We start from the raw sequence: 24,600 nt of genomic DNA, 5'->3' as shown, positions 1-24,600 counted from the left end.
GTTCTGGTAACTAACGCTACGATGAAAAAAGAGAATTAAGGATCTACAAAGTGACTCACATCACATTCCACAACCAGATAATGTGGATGTGGCTTCCATTAAATTAACAAATTGATAATATTAATACGGGATACAATTGAAGGAGCAAGTTAAGAAGGAAGAAAATTGGGGTGCTTGACAGAATGAGGCAAGCAAATTATACCTTTGTGCATGCTACATGTCCTTTTTAGACAGTGAGAGAAACTCCAGCCTTCGCATCATGAGATGTGGACAACCTAACACGCACAACATGTGGAAGAAAGATTTTGTGCTTTCCAAACTGCATATTCACCAAAAGAATTCAATAGTATCAGTCACTAAAGGGCGTACCTAGTGCAGAGAGCTCTCGCTTTGTGCGGGGTCTGGAGAAGGGTGTCAGTGGCAAGCCTTACTCTCACCAAAAGAATTCAATAGTATCAGTCACTGATTTTACTAATCAGCAGCAGGTCCAAACAATTAGTCATCAACTCATCACTCAGTATATTGAGCAATAACTTTACATAGCTGATTGTTTTTATTAGAATTATCACCTACTGTGCAGTGAGATTAAACCACCTATAGCAAAGCGGTGATATAAAATATAGATTTTCTATGTAACTTGCCAAGGCATCACCAATATATCATCCTTTAAAGAATCAAGACTCTGCAATATTTGAAATAATTCAGGATGAGACTGGTCGGCCATTATAAAAACATGGACGCCATCACACAACTCAACCCAGCTACACCCAGGCTCTTTCTTCACACACTCTCTGCTCATGCTCTCCCTGACTGTCCAGGTCTCATGCCAATCATTCCCTGATGCATGCACACTTGATAGAGCAACCCAGTTGCTGTGGTTCTCAGGGTCAAGCTTGAGCAAACAGGAAGCCGCAAACTGACCTAACTTGGCATTCCCATGTATTCGAGATGAGTTGAGTAGCGCGCTCCAAGCAGCAATGCTCGAGTCAAATGGCATATTCTGAATGAATTCAAGAGCTTCTTCTAGGTAACCACTCCTGCATAGGAGATCCGCCATGCATCCGTAGTGCTCAGGTTGCATCTTAACTGAGCTCGAACCATCAGACATCAAACTGAAGTAGTACCAGCCTTCTCTAACAAGTCCACCATGGCTACAGGCTGACAAAACCGCAAGATACGCTATGCCATCTTGTTTTATTCCCAAGTGTGCCATCCTGTCAAACATGCTGACCGCATCCCGTACACGGCCAGACTTGCCATAAGCTGAGATCATTGTGGTCCAAAGAACAGCATCATTCGATGACACTGCTTTGATGACGAGCTCGGCCAAATCGACACAACCACACTTTGCATACATATCCACCAAGGAGTTCCTGACAACGACATCTGCCTCAAATCCACCACCAATGACCTGCGCGTGCGCCTACATCCCCTGCTTCAATAACGCCAGCTCCCCACACGCATCCACGACTATGGAGAACGAGAAACCGTCCACACCAATGCCACAAGAAGCCATGGAAACGAATAACCTCAGTGCATCCTCGGCCTGCCCACTCCCAAGACGAGCCGCCATCATCGAGTTCCAAGCAACCGTGTTCCTGACACGCATCTGTTAGAACCGTAGGATCAAAGGATCATAGATCTAGCCATAGACTGACTATTCGGGATAAAAGACGTAATACTTTCTAATGCATGTAGAACTAGAGAGAAGGGAGAGATAGAAGATGGTTGTGTCAGACCTGAGACCACAGTAGAAGGAGATCCGCTTGTGTCCGCCATGGGGTCGACGTCTGCGCTAAGACAGCGACGGTCGGTGAAGATGTGTCGGAGATGCGGTGCCGGCGGTGAAGATGATGACGGCGCAGTGCTATGACGGAGGTACTTTCCGTCACTGGCTGCGCCCCTCACTTAGATCGGGTTTTGGGTTTGTCGGTGGGGAGGTCGGCTCAGGTCAACCTCGTGATTAGAGCCGCCGGCCCCCACCTCTTTTTATAGCGTAGGGTGACAGGAGCCCTCCAGCCATGGTGGGCTGGGCGCCCCCGATCAGGGCGCAAATCAAAGGCGCAACTGGGCCGTTGGGTCCAGTTAGGTTAGAGATCAATCTAACAATCTCCCCCTTGATCTATTTTCATCTTTCACTTTCATATTCTTTACTTTTGTTCATTCTATTACAAATTAGCGCATAGAGCATGTCTCATCGTCACGGTCCATTGCCGATAGATTTTACAGCTACAACACACTACTCTATTCTGAAATAGATACTTATCTTTGGGCCTTCTTTTGTCCAGGAATTATAGACCCCTTAAACCCATGCCGGCTACATATTCTCTGAACATGTTGGGTGATAAGCCTTTTGTAAGCAGATCCGCGAGCATCTTTACTGTACTTATATGCTCAAGACTTATGACTTGATCCCGGACTCTATCTTTCACAACATAATACTTTATGTCAATGTGTTTGGCAGCACCGCTTGACTTATTGTTGTGAGCATACTATACTGTCGGATTATTATCGCAGTATAATTTTAGTGGTCTATAGATGTCGTCAACCACCTTCAAACCGGGTATGAACTTCTTTAGCCAGTTCACCTGCCCCGTTGCCTCATAACACGCTACAAACTCGGCATACATTGTGGACGATGTAGTGACGGTTTGTTTTGAGCTTTTCTATGAAATAGCTCCCCCTATGAGAGTGAATACACATCCAGACGTGGATTTTCTATCATCTCCCGCATAATCAGAATCTGAATATCCCACTATATGGAGTGAATCAGATCTTCTATACGTCATTATGAGGCATTTCGTTCCTTACAAATAGCGCAAGACTTTCTTTATCAATTTCCAGTGTTCTATTCCAAGATTGCTCTCTGCCAAGTAACCCGGTAACAAATGTCAAGTCAGGGCGCGTACATACTTGAGCATATTGCAAGCTTCCAATAGCTGAAGCATATGGAACCACTTTCATTTGATCGATCTCATATTGGTTCCTGGGGCATTGAAAATCCCTATATCTGTCGCCCTTGACTATAGGAACAGGTGAGGGACTACATTTGTGCATACAGAATTTCTTTAAGATCTTTTCTATGTATGTCTTTTGTGATAGTCCTAATACCCCTTTACTTCTATCTCGGTGAATCTCGATCCCTAGAATGAACGAAGCTTCACCAAGATCTTTCATATCAAATTTTGAGGACAAAAACTTCTTCGTCTCAAGTAGTAGACTGACATCACTACTAGCAAGTAAGATATCATCTACATACAGGACAAGGAAGATGAACTTCCCATTCTTAAACTTTGTATAGACACAATTGTCCTCTACATTCTCTTTAAACCCAAAATTCTTTATTGTCTGATCAAACTTCAAGTACCACTGTCTTGAAGCTTGTTTTAATCCATAAATGGATTTCTTTAGGCGGCTAAAAACTCTAGTTTGGTTTTGGTGAATTGATGAAACCATAAGTGCTAACCTAGTTTATCAAGTGATCATGAGATAGATAGCACACTCCAAGTGATGAAGCAAATGAAGATCATAGCATGATGATGATGATACCATAATGATGATCAAGTGCTTGGACTTGGAAAGAAGAAAGAGAAAAACAAAAAGCTTAAGACAAAGGTATAAACCATAGGAGCTATTTTATTTTGGTGATTAAGACACTTAGAGAGTGTGATCACATTTAGGATTGATAGCCATACTATTAAGAGGGGTGAAACTCGTATCGGAATGTGGTTATCAAAGTGCCACTAGATGCTCTAACTCATTGCATATGCATTTAGGATCTAGTGGAGTGCTAACACCCTTGAAAATGTTTGTGATAATATGCTAACACATATGCACAAGGTGATACACTTGGTGGTTGGCATATTTTTATCAAGGGTGGTGAAGTTTGGGAGCAAGGGTAAGAAACTCCACCGGTAGAGTGTCCGTCCATAGAGTGCGGACAGTCCAACGGTGTCACTAGCGCCCTAGATAGAAAAGACGGAGGTCATTGGGAGTGACCGGACGCTGGCCACAGTTGGACCGGCGCGTTCGGTCAGATGTATCAGCGAAGACGCTGGTGTTGGTCAAACGACCGGACGCTGGCAGGGTGTGTCCGGTCAGTGTTGACGTACGCTGACGTGAGGCGCATAGAGGAGACGTTGAATGACCGGACGCTGGGTGAGTCCGATCGGGCATGACCGGACGCGTCCGGTCGTGACAATTCGCGTTTGGAACCTTACTGGAAACGACCGGACACTGAGGTCCAGCATCCGGTCACTTTCTAACTAACGCGTCCGGTCATCTCTTGACCGTAGGGATCGGGTAAACACTATTTGAAGCGGGGGACACGTGGCGTGAATCACGTGACCGGACGCTGAAGGCTTGCGTCCGGTCGATCGGACCAGAGCGTCCGGTCACCCCATGCTGTACCTAGTGAAAGGGTACAACGGCTCTATTTTGTGGGGGCTTCTATTTAAGCCACATGGCCGGCTCAAGCTCACTCTCTTGGCTATTTGCATTGACATAGCAACCTTGTGAACTGAGCCAAAGCCCTCCCACTCATCTCTATCATTGATTCATCATTTTTGTGAGATTGGGAGAGAATCCAAGTGCATTGCTTGAGTGTTTGCATCTAGAGGCACTTAGTGTTCGTGTTTCGCTGTGGGATTCGCTTGTTACTCTTGGTGGTTGCCGCCACCTAGACGGCTTGGAGCAGCGAGCATCGTCGAGCGGAGGGTGATGATTATCTCCGGCTCCGATCGTGGTGATTGTGAGCGGTTCTTGACCTTTCCCCGACGAAGTGCCAAAATGTACTCTAGTGGATTGCTTGTGGCTTGTGTGATCCTTATCTTATGTTGGTTGTGCGGCACCCTATTGAGGGTTTGGCGTGTGAAGCCAATTAGCACGTGAACCTCCAAGTGAGTGAATCGCCACAACAAGGACTAGCTTGCCGGCAAGCAAGTGAACCTCGATAAAAAATCATTGTGTTCATCATTGATTTCGAGGTGATTGGTATTCATTATTATTCATCCTTGTGATTGATTGGTTCCTTCATCTACGCGGCGGTATAATCTTCTTGATCACTCTCTTTATATTACCGCAAACTAGTTGTCAAGCTCTTTAGTTTAGCTAGTTGTGAGAGCTTGCATGCTTGGTTGGTGTGGCTCTTTAGTTAGCCTTTGAGAGCACACTAACATAGAGTAGTGTCATAGCTATTGTGTGAATAGACACTATCTAAACTAGAATTGTGATAGGTGGCTTGCCTTCTAAGTAGGCTAGCGCAACACTTGCTTCGCCTCATAATTGTCTAACCGTTTTGTTAAGTGTTGTTGTAGAAATTTTTAATAGGCTATTCACCCCCCCTCTAGCCATTAGGACTTTTCAGCGGCATCCCATTCGTTCTTTTTCTTCCATGACAAAACCTTTCGGTTGTGCCATGTAAACATTTTCCTCCAAGTCTTCGTTGAGAAATGCCATCTTTACATCCATCTGATGTAATTCTAAATCGTAATGTGCCACTAATGCCATTATGATTATGAAGGAATCCTTACATGAGACTGGAGAAAATGTCTCATTGTAATCAATCCCTTCTCTTTGCGTAAAGCCTTTTGCCACAAGTCGGGCTTTATATCTCTCTATATTCCTTTGAGAGTCAAGCTTTGTCTTGTAGACCCATTTACAGCCTACTGTTTTGGCTCCTTTAGAAATTATTTTCAAATCCCAAACTTTATTGGCATTCATAGATTTCATTTCATCTTCCATAGCCTCAAGCCACTTTGATGAATGATCACTTCTCATGGCTTCTTCAACTGAGGTGGGATCATCCTCTATTTGAAATTCCTTAGTGTTGTACACTTCATAATCAGCAGAAATAGCTGATTTTCTAACTCTTTGAGACCTTCTAGGGGCCTCCACATTTGGCACATCTTCTGTTTAAGGTTGTTGTTGCTCCCCTTCATTTATGGCAATAGGTTCTATAGGATCCTAAAGAACATGTTCCTCATCATCATTCATTGTTGCCACAGGCGGGATAACAACAGGTGCTGGCACCACAGTGTCTTGCACTGTCGGTGCAGCGACAGCAGGTAGTGAGAAAAATGGCTCATGAATCATCGGAGTGGGTGCATACACCCGCTTCTCTTCAAGGTTAATTTCTCGAGCTACCATGCCCCCCTCATCATTTCATCCTCTAGGAAGACAGCGTGCCTTGTTTCCACAAATTTTGTATGTCTATCTGGACAGTAGAAACGAAAACCTTTTGACTTTTCTGGGTAGCCAATGAAATGGCAACTTACTATTTTGGGATCTAGCTTCCCAATGTTTGGGTTAAATACTTTATCCTCAGCAGGGCTCTCTCATACTCGCAAGTGGTTTAGTGAGGGTACTCTTCCTGTCCACAACTTATATGATGTTTTGGGCACCGACTTACTTGATACTCTATTGAGAATATGAATGATGATTTTTAATGCCTCCATCCACAGACTCAAAGGTAAGGTGGAGTAACTTATCATACTACGCACCATATCCATCAGGGTACGATTGCGTCTTTCAGCTACTCCATTCTGTTGAGGTTCGCCCGGTGTTGAATACTGGGCAACTATGCCATTCTCCTGTAAAAACCTTGCAAAAGGTCCAAGAACTTGGTCATATGGGGTATGCCGACCATAGTACTCCCCTCCATGGTCGGACCTGACTATCTTAATCTTTAAGTTGTGTTGGTTTTCAACTTCTGCCTTAAATATCTTAAATTTATCCAATGCTTCTGTTCTTTCTTTGATTGGATAAATATAGCCATAACGGGAGTAATCATCTGTGAATGTTATGAATGAATCATAACCATCCACACTCTTTACAGGAAAAGAACCATAGATGTTTATGTGAATAATCTGTAGAATTCCCGTGCTTCGTTTGGCATCTTTCTTAATTTTCTTTACATACTTTCCTTTTATGCAATCTCTGCATTGTTCTAAATTTGAGAGCTCTAATGGAGGAAGAATTTCATTCTTAACTAGTCTTTCTATTCTCCCCCTCAAAATATGGCCTAAAGGACAGTGCCATAATTTTGACAACGCATCATGAGCTCTCTTTCATTTTCTGTTTACATCCGCAGACGAGGATACATTTACATTGTCACACGCAACGTTCCCATCATCGCATACAACATTCACATCATCACGTAGTGATAACAAATAAAGCTCATTCTATAAGATAGCAAGACCAACACATGCATCATTAAATGTTATCTTACATTTGTCATTTCCAAAATGGCAATCATAACCATCATTGTCCAAACATGACACTAATCAAGTTCCTCTGTAACGAGGGAACATAAAGAACATCTCTAAGTATGAGTTTGAAACCATCAGCTAGCTCTAGAGAAAGATCGCCAACGGCTTCAACTTCTGCTTGGACTCCATTTGTGACTTTAACGTGTCTTTCGCTTCTTTGCTTAGTCCTCGTCGAACGAAATCCCTATAAAGAATTAGCAACATGAACAGTTTTACCTGAGTCAATCCACCAAGTAGATTTTGAATATTGTACATACAGGGATTCATTTATGAATGTAATAATGTTCTCGCCTTTCTTTGTCATGATCATCTTTAGGTAATCGGGATAATCTTTCTTATAATGTCCCATCTTCTTGCACTAGAGACATTGATCTTTCTCTACTGTGAACTTATTTTGCTGAGGCTGATGCAGCATGGGACCCTTTCCCTTTGACTTTGAGGAGAAGTTAGCATTAGTATTCTTTTTCTTGTTATCTTTCAGATAATTGATAGTGCCACCATTGGTAGCTTTCATTCTCTCCTCCTCTTGCACACACATAGCCATGAGCCTCTCCATGTCCCATTTCTTAGGCTGTATGTTATAGTTGACAACAAAAGTATCAAACTCTTTTGGCAAGGAAGCAAAAACTAGATGAATAAGGAACTCATCCTTGAGAGTTAGATCCATTGGTTTTAGCTTGGATGTCAAATGGCTCATCCTTAGTATGTACTCTCTTATGCCACCATTGCCTGAGTATCTCTCTGTCACCAGCTGCTTTATCAGCTGGGTAGCATATGTCTTTGAAGAGCCAGTGAACTGACTCTTTATTCTTTCGAGATACTCAGTGACGGTGTCACACTCTGGGATTGAGCCCACAATTGCAGGCTCAATCGTGTTCTTTATCACAGCCAAACACTTCTTGTTGGCAGTGACCCATTTCCTATGCTCAAGGTCATAGGACATTCTTTGGGATGCAAAATCCCTCTCTCTGGTTGCCCAGGCGGCATTAACATCGTTTGTCTCCTGCACCGGTGCCACAGGCTCTGTGGGACACGGTGTGGTGACTACCCACTCCACCTCAACGAGGATGAAAGCCATGTCGATCTTTTTCTCCCACTCAATGTAGTTATCACCTTTTAGAGTGGGGATCTCTTTGATACAACTCATCAAGTTGTACCCGCCTGAAAACACAATTCAAATAGTATGAGAACATAAAAAATAACAATAACAATTGCATGCCTCAGTTCCAACGTTGGTCAAAATTAAAACATGCAATTGTTCTCTACACTAATTCTACATCACCGTTGGGCAGAAATAGAATTAATGCAAGACAAAACATCATAATATTGCCATTAATCAAAGTTGGTCAGAATAATAACAATATTATGATCAATTAAAACATATCTATTTTTCAAAATAAAATTCTCCCATTGGTTCGAATTTAATAATGAAAATAACATCTTTACATACTCAGCGGAAAATAATTCAATTTGATGAATTTTACCCACAGGAAAATCCTCTTTTCTATTTTCTTTTGAGCCAATTTCTATTTTCAATTTTCTGGAAAAAAGAAAAAAAGCGAAAATGGGCTCATTCTTTATTGTTTTGGCCCAAAACCGGCAAAAGCTGGCTTGGCCCATCGCTCCGCGCGCGCGTAGGCCACACCCAGGCCGCAACCTGGGCCTGGGCCGGCAAAGTCGCGCCCTGCGCGCTCCCACCTGGGCCGCGAGTTGGCCCGCTCTATCTCGGCCGTTCATCCAGCATCGGACGGTCGCGCACGCGTTTCGTTAGGAAAAAAACCCGACACCGCACGCCTCCGAGCCAAAACCCTAACTCATTTGCCACTCTGCTCTCTCTCTCTCTCCGTCGCTTTCTCTTCTTTCTTTCCTCAGCGAAGCAACAGTAGTGTCGGGTACCATAAAAAGGGGTCCCCTAAGCGAAAACTAAAAAAATTGCTTAGACCCTGTCCAAATCAAAGCCAAGAGACAACTACTGGCCAACCCCTGCCTTGTCCGAGGCTACCGATTCTCCGCCTCGCACGTAAGGCCTCGGATAGGGTATTGATTCTCCGTCTCACTTGAGGCCTCGCGCGTAAGGCCTCGGACGGGGAACTGATTCTCCGTCTCACTCGAGGCCTCGCACGTAAGGCCTTGGACGGGGGATCGATTCTCCGTCTCGCTCGAGGCCCCACACGTAAAGCCTCGGACGAGGTGACGATTCTCCGCCTCACTCGAGGCCGGCTCGGCAACAACCCCGTCGCCTTCGCCTCGACCGATCTCCCTGATAGAACGTCACGTCCAACTAACACGACCAACCACTCCCGCGACGTCAGCCGGACAACGGCTCGACACAGCAGAGTGGCCGACGAGATGGGAAGTCGCATCAACACCATGCCATCCGGGACAGGATGGGGCAGGGGTTATCGGTCGCTGTGCTCGGTGCTGTGCCCACGACTGACGTCCACGCTCAAAGAACAACGCGGCGCGGGGAGTCAAGTCCGGGTTACTATAGCCTCAGAATCAGTGTACAGGACCAACTGCTCCCTCCAAGCCTCGGCAATCCACTTCAGGGTCTCAGCAGCCTCGGGATTCGTGCCCGCCGAGCCCCCCACGATGGCTCAGCCTCAGTACCAACTGAGCCTCGGCTCTTTACGCTATCGACATACAGCGATCGGCACGTCGTCCGCCATGCCCTGCGTCAAGCTATCACTAGAGCTCCCACGTCGCACAGGATCGGGCGTGACCGGTGCGTCGCTCCAGTGCATCAAGGACAAAGACCGCTCCATCGATCATGCCACCACAGTGACAAGTTACAGGGCTCAAAAATGCCACCTTCGCTCACAGGACGCCACGTAGCGAACGCATGTATCACCCGTGTCCCCCCTTCAACTATAAAAGGGAGAGACCGGGGCCGTTTCTAGGGGGGCAGACGGACAGAGGGTCGCGGATAGAAGGTAGACTTAGATGCTCAGACGAACACACGCCCTACACTCTATAACACGCACGCTTCCCCGCTGCCTGAGATCAACATCTCAAGCAATCCACACCGCTCCACGCAGAGACCTGGGACTAGCTCCCTCTCTCGCTCTGCTTGTACCCCCCCTACTACAAGCACTTCGGTGCAAGGAATACAAGATTGATCTCTCAGACTAGACGTAGGGCATCTATCGCCTGAACCAGTATAAACCTTGCATCTCTTTGCAACACCATCTGGGATTAGGGGCACGTAGTACATTTTTACTAGTTGGTTGAGGGCCCGCCGGTCCAAAACACCGACAGTTGGCGCGCCAGGTAGGGGCTCTACTGTGTGTCAGCTTCGTCGTCCCAACAAGTTTCGGATGATAGACCTCATACGACCACTGCGTCTCAGCACGGTGATCTGGTTTGGAAGCCTAGAGTTCATGTCTCTAGGATGTGAGTACGATATGGTACTCCTTACACCTAGAACCCCACCGGCCGAGAATGACACCACGCACCAGCAGCCCAGGCGCAAGCGGCGCCCGGGCCACCGCTCTCGTCGCGCTCGCCAGGCACAGCACGAGCAGGACCACCCCGACACTACGCAAGCTCAGGGTGACGCACCGCGCTCCACCGGTACCCTATGCCCGGCTGTTGGTACGGAGTCCCTGGTTGGGGACCTATCCAGCTCAAGCCTAGGCAAGGGAAAGGCGCCGGTAGCGTGCAGCAACGCCCCATCATCAAGCTCTGCCCCGCCATCTCCTGAGGAGTCGACTCCAGCAGAGCAAAGCCCAGCGACGGCACCATCCCCGTACCCTTTTGGGTTTGGCAATACCGCTGCCGCCTATGCTTCCGCCTACGCTTCCGCACACATGGAGCCATCAGGATGCCACCAACGTTCGCCCTCGACCTCGACGCTACAACTTTGACCCATACCCACGCTGACTCCTAAGAGGAGGACGAGGCGTGGGCCGGAGCAGACTTTTCTAGGCTTCGCGACCCCGAAGCTATGCGCCGCTTCTTGGCCGCGAGCGACTACTGCTTCGGCTACTACGACTCTGACGACGAAGGCACTTACGATCCCACTCGTGAGTGCTTCTACATCGGGCTCGGGATGCCGAGAGCGAGCGATGAGGACGAGGGGGCAGGCAACCATTCCCCGCTTCACCAGGGGGCAGGCGACGCCACACCTCCAAACATTGAGCCATCGGCAGCGCGGAACGAGAACCCCAAGGAGCTTCGATGCATTGACTTGGAGCAGCTCTGCGAACTTCAGGCCAAGGTCGAACAAGACTGACTCCTGCTACAGCAGCTCCGAGACACTCTCGAGCAAGAGCAGCGGGGTCGCGGTGATGGCAGAGCAGCCTGGCGGAGGGCTCGCGACGTCAACCGCCGCATCAACAACGACGAAGGACACGAGCAACCCCCTATCTTCAACCACGCTAGCCAGAACATCACGGCGGCAGCAATGCTGCTCCAAACGATGCCCGAGCCCTCTACCACAGAGGGGCGATGGGCTCACGGCGAGCTTTGAGACCTCCTTGAGACTGTCGTGGTGCAGCAGACCGAAAGTTCCGCCTCTTGACGGCACGGAGGCACCTCAGAACCTCCCACGGCATCGCCTCGGCAGGATAGAGAAGCCTCGGTTCACCCCGAGCCCACCCGGGCACCGATGGCCAACAGGGCCCTCTCGGTGCATGATCGCCTTGGCGACCGACGCGAGGCGCAAGGCGACCACGATGTGGTCAGTAGGCGACGGCGCCATGACAACGAGGGGCCTACCCGAGGCTACCAACCACACCAAGGCTGTCGCTACGATAGTGGGGAGGACCACAGTCCTTCTCCTAGGCCACCTGGCCCTCGAGTCTTTAGCAGGGCCATCCGCAGCGCTCACTTCCTGGCCCGGTTTTGGTAGCCGGCCAACCTCACAAAGTACAGCGGCAAGACCAACCCCGAACTATGGCTCACCGATTACCGCTTAGCTGTCAGCTAGCGGCACGGACGATGACCTGCTCATCATCCGCAACCTCCCCTTGTTCCTGTCAGACTCGGCGCGAGCCTGGCTCGAACACCTCCCTCACAGATCCATGACTGGCGCGACTTGGTAAAGGTCTTTGTCGGAAATTTCCAGGGCACATACGTGCGCCCCAGGAACTCTTGGGACCTCAAGAGTTGTCGCCAGATGCTGGACGAATCTCTTCGAGACTTCATCCGACGCTTCTCCAAGCAGTGCACCGAGTTGCCCAGCATTGACAACTCAGAAATTGTCTAGGCTTTCCTCTTCGGCACCACCTACCGAGACCTGGTCTGAGAGTTAGGCCAGAACGTGCCAACCTCGGTGGCCACACTCCTCGACATCGCCACCAACTTCGCCTCGGGCGAAGAGGCCGTTGGGCCATCTTCCCCGACAACGACGCCAAGGGGAAGCGGAGGGACGAGGCCCCCGGGGCCTCGGCTCCCCACCTCCCCAAGAAAAAGAAAAAGGGTCGCCAAGGGAAACAGGAGGTCCTCGAGGCCGGTCTAGTCATGGCCGCAAAACGCAAGAAGCCCTGAGGCCCCAGAGGCCCCGGGCTCTTCGATGATATGCTTAAAAAACCCTGCCCTTACCACCAGAGTCCGGTGAAGCACACCCTCGAAGAGTGCACCATGCTCCGGCATTACTACACCAAGCTCGGGCCCCCCGATGACGAGGCCAAGAGGAGGGACGCTGGCGATAGGGACAATGACAAGGACGACGGGTTCCCCGAGGTACACAACGCCTTCATGATCTTCGGTGGGCCTTCAGCGTGCCTCATGGCATGACAGCGAAAGAGAGCACCAGGAGGTCTTCTCGGTGAAGGTGGCCGCTCCCCGGTACCTCAACTGGTCTCGAGAGGTGATCACCTTTGATCAGGATGACCACCTCGATTATGTCCCGAACCCCAGGAAGTACCCACTCGTCGTCGACCCGATCATCGGCAACACCCGGCTTACCAAGGTGTTGGTGGACGGAGGCAGCGGCCTCAACATCCTCTACGCCAACACCCTGGAGCTCCTGGAGCTCGACCAGTCACAGCTTTGGGGTGACGCCGTGCCTTTCCACGGCATTGTGCTGGGGAAACGCACGTGACCCCTTGGGCACATCGACCTGCCTGTTTGCTTCAGCACTCCCTCCAACTATCGCAAGGAGGTCCTCACTTTCAAGGTGGTTGGGTTCAAGGGAACCTACCACGCCATCCGGGGGCGGCCGTGCTACGCCAAGTTCATGGCGATCCCCAACTATACCTACCTCAAGCTCAAGATGTCGGGCCCCAACGGCGTCATCACTGTCGAGTCCATGTACGAGCATGCATACGACTGCGACGTCGAATGCATCGAGTACGCCGAGGCTCTCGTGGAGGCCGAGACCCTCATCGTCAGCCTCGACCGACTCGGTAGCAAGGCGCCTGACTCTAAGCATCGCGCCGGGACTTTCGAGCCCACGGAGGCCGTCAAGCTCGTCCTGGTCGACCCCAATGGCTCTGACGACTGGGCACTGAGGATTAGCGCCACCCTCAACATCAAATAGGAGGCCGTGCTCATCGACTTTCTTCGCGCGAATGTCGATGTACTACGCGTGGTAGACGCATCTCCCGGCCCAAGCCCTCCAAACCATCCCCATCACATGGCCGTTCACCATATGGGGGCTCGACATGGTTGGGCCTCTGTAGAAAGCCCATGGGGGCTACACCCATCTACTAGTAGCGATCGATAAGTTCTCCAAGTGGATCGAGGCTCGTCCGATCAATCGAATCAAGTCCAACCAAGCGGTGCTGTTCTTTACTGATATCATCCACAGGTTCGGCGTTCCAAACACCATCATCACTAACAACGGGACACAATTCACCAGCCACAAGTTCCTGACATTCTGCGACGACCACCACATCCATGTGCCCTGGTCGGCCATAGGACATCCTAGGACAAACGGCCAAGTAGAGCGTACCAACGGCATGATCCTACAAGGCCTCAAGCCAAGAATATACAACTGGTTGAAGAAATTTGGCAAGAAATGGCTTGCCGAACTCCCATCGGTCATCTGGAGCCTGAGGAACACCCCAAGCCGAGCCACGAGGTTCACACCGTTCTTCCTGGTCTATGGAGCCGAGGCCATCCTCCCCACTGACTTGGAGTACGGTTCCCCGAGGCTACAGGCCTACAACGAGCAAAGCAACCGCACTGCCCGTGAAGATGCCCTCGACCAACTAGAGGAAGCCCGAGACGTCGCGCTGCTACACTTGGCTAGGTACCAGCAAGCCCTACGATGCTATCAAACCCAGCGCATTCGAAGCCAAGACCTGAAGGTGGGTGACCTGGTGCTGAGACTGAGGCAGAGCAACAAGGGCCACCACAAGCTGACCTCGCCATGGGAAGGGTCATACATCATCGCTCAAGTGCTAAAGCCCGGGACCTACAAGCTAGCCAACGAGAAGGGCGAAATCCTTACCAATGCTTGGAACATAGAATAGCTACATCGCTTCTACCCTTAAATTTCTAAGCATCGTATACATTGTTTCTCGAAATACAATAAAGAAGCATTCTTTAGTTGTTCTAATTTTTTGAGAAACCCCCTAAGCCCATCGTGGGGCTCAGCATTACGATAACACCATAGGGGCGACTCGGCTCTGCCTCTACAGAGGTACCCACCGCGGGACTCGAACAAGACTCAGCTCTGCCTCTACAGAACTGAGCCTCCCTCGGGGGCTAGAAGGGGGGACCCCCCAAGTCCCAGGCACCATTTTTTAATCATTTTTTAAATAAATTTCTATGACAAACTTTCTATCATGTTCTGACAAATCGATTGTAAAAAACCTAAGGACCGAAAGTCTGTCTCAGGGCCAAAAGGCCGACTGAGCCGCGAGACGGCCTACGCCTCTGGGCTACGGCACTCCCTCACCACCTTTTTTCCCGAGGGGCAGCTTAGGTTCCGAGGAAGTTTTTTGCAAGAGATATGTTTAGGAACGAGACAGAGGGCAGAGGCTCGGAAATACCATAAAAAACGATTAGAAAGCGTAGACGCATAAGTATTTTAAAAAAGGCCTCGACGGCCACAAACGTCACGGTACGATAATAATCTTGATCTGTTTACATGGCCCCTTTGGCCCAGGTCAAGGCTCAGGGTCTCCTGCATCGGTGGACGGCGTGGGAGCAACCACCTCCTCTTCGAACAGCTTGGCCAGAGCCGTGCTGGGGCCCTTAGCCGCCTCCATCAGCTTCGTGACCTCCTCATCGGCCTCCTCATCATCCTCAGCCAAGACGTAGCCGTCACTGATGGCCTCGAGGTCGACGCCGGCGTAGTGCGAGGAGACGATGGCCAGGGCGTGCTTGATGCCCGTGTGTAGCGCTCCCCGGAGTTGCTCGCGTACTTGGCCGCTCAACGCGGTCAAGCGGCTCCTAAGGGAGCTACTCAACTCGACCCCCTCAACCTCCAAGGCCTCGTAGACGGTACGGGCGGCACTCTGCAGCGCGTTGTGCTCCCCGATTTCAGCCTCGAGCATCGCCTGCACTGCGACAGAGGCCTCAACTGCCTGGGAGACCTCCTTCTCCAACCCTACGCCAAAACAAGTAGGATAGGGTTAAGCGCAAAAGAAAATAAGCTAAACAGGGGCAAAGGCCTACGGGACTCACCCTCGGCTTTCTCTTTCCAACGCTGGACCTCGACCCAAGAGGCCTCGGCTTTCTCTTTCCAGCGCTGAACCTCGGCCCGAGAGGCCTCGGCCGCCCTAGAAGCCCCTTTCTCCAGCTCTGCATCACACCAGGGAGTTAGGGGTCGAATACAACAAAAACAAATAAAACAAGTGAAACATGACTCACCCTCGGCCTTTCCCTTCCAAACCAAAGCCTCGGTCCGGGAGGCCTCGGCCACCTTGAGGGCCTCCGCCAGGGCGCCTTTCGTTAGCAGGTGCGCACCCTACTCCGCCCCCAGCTGCCCAGCGATGGCCCTGGCAGAGGCCGTCGCTTCTTCAGCCTAGGACCTGAAGGTGTCCCGCTCACCGGCCACCCGGGTCAGCTCCTTGATCCGCGCCGCCAAAGGGGCGGCCTGCTCCCGAGCCATGGCCGCCTCGGCCTTCATATCAGCACAGCGAAGGCGGAGGTCATCCACCTCTGCACTCCGCGCCGATAGAAGCTCGTTGGCATTGGCGAGCAGGTCCTTCTGCTGCCAAAGCTGGTCCCAGACGTCCCTCTCCTGCCGGAGGAACAACGACTTCCCAAGGGACCGGGCCTCGAGCTCCTGATATGCAAAACCGATGTCAAGCGCTGTGAGAAAACTCAGAAAAAAGACGACACCGCACGAGAAAAGAAGGCACGTACTTGGGTGACTCCGGGCAGATCGTCAGCCACAATGGACAGCACTGTCCGCAGTGACTGCTCCGCCAGACGGCGGTATTGCGCGAAGGTGTCCCAACGCCCCCCTCGGCCGCATCCTCGAGGGCGAACAGAGGCTCCCCCTCAGGGTCGTCCTAGCTCCGCCACAAGACACGTGGATGATCCCACCCGCGGGGCTTGGGTTGTACCCGCACGAGGGCCGAGCTTCCCTCGCCAGAGGTCGGAGCCAGCTGCTCCACGGAGCTGGTCGCCCTGGCATCCGCCCCCTCCTTCCCCCGGGAAGCATCGTCGGAGGAGATCGAATGGACCTCCACTTCCCGGGTGCTCTCCTACAATGGCGGCGGGCCTTGGACCGAGGGCGGTATTGAAGCTTGCCCCACCTCCATCTCGGCCCCATCTGACTCGCGGGCCTCGGCCTCGCAGGGCGTAGGCTCGTCCTCCTCCTCTGCTTGCTTCGTGGCCGCCTCGGTAGCCTCTCCCTGGACCACCGGCTCCTTTGGGTTAGCCCTCGCCAACGTCGCGCCATGTTGTATGGCGGCTTGCGCCTCCACCACCCATTGGGCGGTAGAGCTGGTGCTCACCTTGAGCGCCTTACGTGGCGCCAGGGCGAGCACTTTCGCCTGACGCTTTTGGCTGAAGGCAAAACATCGACAAGGTCAGCATATGACCAAGGAACGAATGGGAGATGCTGCCTACTCCACCAAAAAAACACTCACCTCGAACGGGGACACAACCGCTTCGGCACTGCGTCCCTCCTCTGCAACGGCGGTGGCGGCGGTGGTGGCATGGCCTCCATGTCCGCCGGTGCCGGCCGGCCCTCACCAGACTCCAGTGCCCCCCCCCCCCGACACTCTACGGGGGTAGATGCGCCGCCCCTACCACCGCCTGCTCCACCTCCATCGTTGAGCCCACCGGGCTGACAGCGCGCTTCCCTAACACCCATGCCTCGGGCGTGTCGGCCTCGACCTCGGGGCGGGCGATCACTGGCCCCGAGGTGTCCTCTCCTCCTCCTCCTAGAAATGCCAGGCTGCTCACTGACGCCCCAAGCGCCGTCCCCCTAACGTCAGGGAGATGGTCTAGGGGACCCTGCCCCGCCTCACTCTCGTCATCTTCGTCCGAAGAGTCCATCGGTAGTGATGGCGACGGAGACGCCTCCACCGGGAGACCGTCGTGCCTCTGCTGCCGGCGGCGTTTCTCTAGCTCCTCGCGCTCAAGGATCTTCCTCTTGCGTTTTGCCTTCTCGACGTCCTTTCGCTTCTTCTGCGCCTCGGCGTACGCCCGGTTCACCGCCCGCCGCTCTACGTCCTCAAGAACGGGCGGCAGGGAGGCTCGCACATCCCTCATGGGCTAGCCCGTACATGGACAAGGCCCGAGCAAGCAATCGCTTGGGATGCCCCAAGTCGTGTCTGAGACCAGCAGAGACGTCTCCGAATGGGATCCCACCGAAGCCAGGCATCGAGCCCCCAGGGCCAATCGAACGGCCCTGGGACCCACTAGAGAAGCCCTCTGGTACTTTTGGAGTGCGTCTCTGGACCATCAGCCGACCCCTATCGAATGGGGCACGGGCCTCCACTCGAACTTACCCGATAACAACTCACCGGAGGTGTCACTGCTCGCGCCCACCGAGGGTAGCCTGGCATACTCCACCCCTCCTTCTGAACAAAAAGGATGTGCGAGGGTCGCACAAAAAAGTCAGGGGAACTCCTGATCGCCCTCTTGCTCCGTGTAGAGGCTCGGGGGCTCCTCCTGCAACCAAGCCGAGACCCAGCGACCCAAATTCGCACTCGAGGGCTCAGCAAACAAACCCTCCTTCCGAACAAAAAGGATATGCGAGGGTCGCACAAAAAAGCCAGGGGAACTCCTAATCGCCCTCTCGCTCCTTGCAGAGGCTCGGGGGCTCCTCCTAGAACCAAGCCGAGACCCAGTGACCCAAATTCGCACTCGAGGGCTCAGCAAACAAACCCTCCTTCCGAACGAAAAGGATGCGCGAGGGTCGCACAAAAAAGCCAGGGGAACTCCTGATCGCCCTCTCGCTCCTTATAGAGGCTCGGGGGCTCCTCCTGCAACCAAGCCGAGACCCAGCGACCCAAATTCGCACTCGAGGGCTCAGCAAACAAACCCTTCTTCCGAACAAAAAGGATGCGCGAGGGTCGCACAAAAAAGCCAGGGGAACTCCTGATCGCCCTCTCGCTCCGTGCGGAGGCTCAGGGGCTCTTTTGGCAACCAAGTCGAATACCAGCGACCCGAGCTCGCACTCGAGGGCTCAGCAAACAACCCCTCCTTCCGAACAAAAAGGATGCGCGAGGGTCGCACAAAAAAGACAGGGAAACTCCTGATCGCCCTCCCGCTCCGTGCGGAGGCTCGGGGGCTCTTTCGGCAACCAAGTCAAATACCAGCGACCCGAGCTCGCACTCGGAGGCTCGGCAAAACGCGATAAAGGGCATCGAGCCCGTTACGGTCTAGGGGTTCGAAGGCTAGGCCCCCGAGGGTCTCGACAGTCGCCTCAGGACAACAGAGTTAGGGATGACTATGGGCGAGCCCGTACATGGACGAGGCCCGAGCAAGCGATCGCTTGGGATGCCCCAAGTCGTGTCTGAGACCAGCAGGGACATCTCTGAATGGGATCCCATCGAAGCGAGGCATTGAGCCCCTGGGGCCAATTGAACAGCCCTGGGACCCACTAGAGAAGCCCTCTGGTACTTTTGGAGTGCTTCTCTGGACCACCAGCCGACCCCTATCGAATGGGGCACAGGCCTCCACTCAGACTTACCTAATAACAGCTCACCGGATGTGTCACTGCTCGCGCCCGCCGAGGGTAGCCTGGCATACTCCACCCCTCCTTCCGAACGAAAAGGATGCACGAGGGTCGCATAAAAAAGTTAGGGGAACTCCTGATCGCACTCTCGCTCCGTGTAGAGGCTCAGGGGCTCCTCCTGCATCCAAGCCAAGACCCAGCAACCCAAATTCGCACTTGAGGGCTCGGCAAACAAACCCTCCTTCCGAACGAAAAGGATGCACGAGGGTCGCACAAAAAAGCCAGGAGAACTCCTGATCGCCCTCTCGCTCCTTGCAGAGGCTCGGGGGCTCCTCCTACAACCAAGCCGAGACCCAGCGACCCAAATTCGCACTCGAGGGCTCGGCAAACAAACCCTTCTTTTGAACAAAAAGGATGCATGAGGGTCGCACAAAAAAACCAGGGGAACTCCTGATCACCCTCTCGCTCCGTGCAGAGGCTCGGGGCCTCTTCCTGCAACCAAGTCGAATACCAGCGACCCGAGCTCACACTCGAGGGCTCGACAAACAACCCCTCCTTCCGAACAAAAAGGATGCGCGAGGGTCGCACAAAAAAGACAAGGAAACTCCTGATCGCCCTCCCGCTCCGTGCGGAGGCTCAGGGGCTCTTTTGGCAACCAAGTCGAATACCAGCGACCCGAGCTCGCACTCGGAGGCTCGGCAAAACGCGATAAAGGGCATCAAGCCTGTTACGGTCTAGGGGTTCGAAGGCTGGGCCCCCGAGGGTCTCAACAGCTGCCCTAGGAAAACAGAGTCAGGGATGACTATGGGCGAGCCCGTACATGGCCGAGGCCTGAGCAAGCGATCACTTGGGATGCCCCAAGTTGTGTCCGAGACCAGCAGGGAGGTCTCCGAATGGGATCCCACCGAAGGGAGGCATCGAGCCCCCGGGGCCAATCGAACGGCCCTGAGACCCACTAGAGAAGCACTCTGGTACTTTTGGAGTGCATCTCTGGACCACCAGACGACCCCTATCGAATGGGGCACGAGCCTCCACTCGGACTTACCCGATAACAGCTCACCGGAGGTGTCACTGCTCGCGCCCACTGAGGGTAGCCTGGCATACTCCACCCCTCCTTCCTAACGAAAAGGATGCGCGAGGGTCGCTCAAAAAAGTCAGGGGAACTCCTGATCGCCCTCTCGCTCCATGTAGAGGCTCGAGGGCTCCTCCTGTAACCAGGCCAAGTCCCAGCTACCCAAATTCGCACTCGAGGGCTCGGCAAACAAACCCTCCTTCCGAACGAAAAGGATGCGCGAGGGTCGCACAAAAAAGCTAGGGGAACTCCTGATTGCCCTCTCGCTCCTTGCAGAGGCTCGGGGGCTCCTCCTGCAACCAAGCCGAGACCCAGCGACCCAAATTCGCACTCGAGGGCTCGGCAAACAAACCCTCCTTCTGAACGAAAAGGATGCGCGAGGGTCGCACAAAAAAGCCAGGGGAACTCCTGATCGCCCTCTCGCTCCGTGTAGAGTCTCGGGGGCTCTTCCTGCAACCAAGCCGAGACCCAGCGACCCAAACTTGCACTTGAGGGCTCAGCAAACAACCCCTCCTTCCGAACAAAACGGATGCGCGAGGGTCGCACAAAAAAGATAGGGAAACTCCTGATCGCCCTCCCGCTCCGCGCAGAGGCTCGGGGGCCCTTCCTGCAACCAAGCCGAAGACCCAGTGACCCGAACTCGCACTCATGGGCTCGTTAAACACAATAAAACCCCTCGCATGACATTAGAAAAGCCCCTGAAGGAATAAATCCACTCCTCTAGGGCCTCGGGGGCTACACCCAGCGGGTGCGCTCGCATGCACCCACTGAGACCTCGAGTATGAAACACCATCCTGCCAGGAGCTGCCGCGAGCCAAGTCTCATCAAAACCTCAGGGAGAGCGCTCACACTCTCCCCAAGGCTCGGGGGCTACTGTCGGGTACCATAAAAAGGGGTCCCCTAAGTGAAAACCAAAAAACCGCTTAGACCCTGTCAAAATCAAAGCCAAGAGACAACTACTGACCAACCCCTGCCTTGTCCAAGGCTATCGATTCTCCGCCTCGCTCGAGGCCTCGCACGTAATGCCTCGGATGAGGTATCGATTCTCCGTCTCGCTCGAGGCCTCACGTGTAAGGCCTCGGACGACAAACCAATTCTCCATCTCACTCGAGGCCTCGCACGTAAGGCCTCGGACGGGGGACCGATTCTCCATCTTGCTCGAGGCCCTGCGCGTAAAGCCTCGGACGAGGTGCCGATTCTCTGCCTCGCTCGAGGCTGGCTCGACAACAACCCCGTCGCCTCCGCGTCGACCGATCTCCCTAACAGAACGTCACGTCCAACTAACGCGACCAACCACTCCCGCGATGTCAGCCGGACGATGGCTCGACACAGCGGAGTGACCGACGAGATGGGAAGTCGCATCAACACCATACCGTCCGGGACAGGGCGGGGTAGGGGTTACTGGCCGCTGTGCTCGGTACTGTGCCCACGACTGACGCCCGCGCTCAAAGAACAACGCGGTGTGGGGAGTCAAGTCTGGGTTACTGTAGCCTCGGAATCAGTGTACAGGACCAATTGCTCCCTTCGAGCCTCGGCAATCCACTTTAGGATCTCGGTAGCCTCGGGATTCGCGCCCGTCGAGCCCCCCACGATGGCTTGGCCTTGGTACCAACTGAGCCTTGGCTCTTTACGCTGTCGACATACAGCGACCGGCACGTCGTCCGCCATGCCCTGCGTTAAGCTATCACTGGAGCTCCCACGTCGCACAGGATCGGGCGTGACCGACGCGTCGCTCCAGTGCATCAAGGACAAAGACCGCTCCGTCGACCATGCCACCACAGTGACAAGCTATAGGGCTCAGAAACGCCACCTCCGCTCACAGGACACCACGTAGCGAATGCATGTATCACCCTATCCCCCTTCAACTATAAAAGGGAGAGACCGGGGCTGTTTCTAGGGGGGACAAACGGACAGAGGGTCACGGACAGAAGGTAGACTTAGACGCTCAGACGAACACACGCCCTACACTCTGTAACACGCACGCTTCCCCACTACCTGAGATCAACATCTCAAGCAATCCACACCGCTCCACGCAGAGACCAGGGACTAGCTCCCTCTCTTGCCCTGCTTGTACCCCCTACTACAAGCACTTCGGTGCAAGGAATACAAGATCGATCTCTCAGACTAGATATAGGGCATCTATCGCCTGAACCAGTATAAACCTTGTGTCTCTTTGCATCACCATTCAGGATTAGGGGCACGCAGTATATTTTCACTAGTTGGTTGAGGGCCCGCCGGTCCAAAACACCGACAAGTAGTCACTGAGTGACTCAAGCAGCGAATCGGTGGAGCGCTAGTGCCGTCGCCGGCCCCCTCGCTGGCGTGCGCGCTCCCTAGCGGGTAAGCGCGCCGCTGTCGAGTGGCCTGGCCACGGCGTCCTTTGGCTGGAGACCGGTGAGCTGCGCCCCGGCTCGGTCTTCTTTTCCCCACGCACCGGCGTAACAGCTGTGCTGCGCAGCGGCAAGGTAGGCCACCCCTTTCCCCTTCTTTCCCCTTTGGATTTTCTTCATTTGTTCAGATTCAACCGATTTGGGGATTAGGGATCGAAGTTAGGGTTAGGGTTTTACTATTTTGCTTCCCCGTTAGGGTTAGGGTTCAACCGAAACCCTCCTTTCTTTAACCCAATTAGGGTTAGGGCTCGGCTTTCTTTCGAGACCCCTACTTTTCTCAGATCCGAAAGGATCAAAGTTAGGGTTCAACCGAACCCTTTGTCGGCCAAAACCCTCCTTTCTTTTCTTAGACCCACACTAGATCTAATTTACTTTTTCCTTTTCTAATCGGTTTACTCGTTCTAGATCTAAGATCCTGGAAACCGATGGCTCTGGTACCATTGTTAGAACCATAGGATCAAAGGGATCATAGATCTAGCCATAGACTGACTCTATTCAGGATAAAAGACGTAGTACTTCCTAATGCATGTAGAACTAGAGAGAAGGGAGAGGTAGAAGATGGTTGTGTCAGACCTGAGACCACAGTGAAAGGAAATCCACTTGTGTCCGCCATGGGGTCGACGTCTGCGCTAAGGCAGCGACGGTCAGTGAAGATGTGTCGGAGATGTGGTGCCGGTGGTGAAGATGATGATGGCGTAGTGCTGTGGCGGAGGTACTTCCCGTCACTGGCTGTGCCCCTCACTTAGATCGGGTTTTGGGTTTGTCGGTGGGAAGGTCGGCTCAGGTCAACCTCGTGATTAGAGTCGTCGGCCCCCACCTCTTTTTATAGCGCAGGGTGACAGGGGCCGTCCAGCCATGGTGTGTTGGGCGCCCCCGATTAGGACGCAAATCAAAGGCCCAACTGGATCGTTGGGTCTAGTTAGGTTAGAGATCAATCTAACAGCATGGCCCTGAACACTCTCAGCGCATACTCTATGTTTCCACACCGTGAATACATATCAAGAACCCCATTCTCCACAACCAGGTCCACCAGTGCACGCGGGCTCATCTTGACCACACTGGCATGGATCTCCTTCCCGTGAACAAGTGCGCTCCTGCCAACACCGGCACAGGCTAGCAGTCCACCGGATAGGGAGTAGCCGTTGGGCTCGACACCAGACCCCACCATGCGCCGGAGCAGCGCGAGGGAGTCACGGTGTAGCCACTGGTGCGCGTGTCTGGTGACGAGGGATGTCCAGGAGACCACGTCCCGGCGGGGCATCTCGTCGAACAGCTCCCGCGCGTACCGCGGAAGCCCGCTCCGTAGTGCCATGTGCGCCACGGAGGTGGCGAGGATCACAGAGGCGAAGAGGCCGAGCTTGAGGAGCACGGCGTGGAGTGGCCCGACGTGGGCCGCGGAGCGGTGGGCGGCCGCGGCCTTCAGGGCAGAGGCGAGGGACGTGGCGTCCCACGCCATCGGGGTCGGGCTCTGCCATGAGGCGGCGCATGGAGGTGGCATGCCCGTGGCCATGTCCGTCTAGAAGATCCTCTTGTTCAGACAAGGAGGACAGGAAGGATGGGCGGCGCAATTGAGTTCGCTGGCGGCGGCGCTGTGAGAAATCGTGAACGCGGTGGCATGGAGATGGCAGGTTTTTACCGCTCTCCAAGAGTCTGTCACATTAGAATGTACTCCCCCGTTCTAAAATTACAGTTATTCCAAGAATCGTCAAAGCATTTCAAATTTAATCAAAATTATAGAGTGAATTATAAAGATTTGTAACATCAAATTGATATATAATGAAAATATAATTAACAAAGAATCTAATAATACTTAGTTAGCATCATAAATATTATTAT

At 52.9% G+C, this 24,600-nt stretch overlaps 1 protein-coding gene and 1 pseudogene across 1 annotated transcript; both read right to left on the bottom strand.

The window, feature by feature from the left end:
* Positions 1 to 628: 628 nt before the first annotated feature.
* LOC136504216 (pentatricopeptide repeat-containing protein At2g13600-like) lies at positions 629 to 24,262 on the bottom strand (annotated as a pseudogene).
* LOC136502826 (uncharacterized) lies at positions 7,627 to 8,415 on the bottom strand. The gene has a single exon (XM_066498084.1). It carries the CDS (start codon positions 8,413 to 8,415, stop codon positions 7,627 to 7,629), a length of 789 nt encoding a protein of 262 aa, XP_066354181.1.
* Positions 24,263 to 24,600: the final 338 nt, after the last annotated feature.

Source organism: Miscanthus floridulus, chromosome 14 (assembly GCF_019320115.1).
Source record: "Miscanthus floridulus cultivar M001 chromosome 14, ASM1932011v1, whole genome shotgun sequence".
NCBI lineage: Eukaryota > Viridiplantae > Streptophyta > Magnoliopsida > Poales > Poaceae > Miscanthus > Miscanthus floridulus.
Note: the sequence above shows the minus strand (reverse complement) of the source record. Positions and strands in the feature narration are given on the sequence as shown.

Coding starts and splice junctions, on each gene's coding strand:
- LOC136502826 (XM_066498084.1), bottom strand. CDS start 8,415: ATGAGTTGTATCAAAGAGATCCCCACTCTAAAAGGTGATAACTACATT.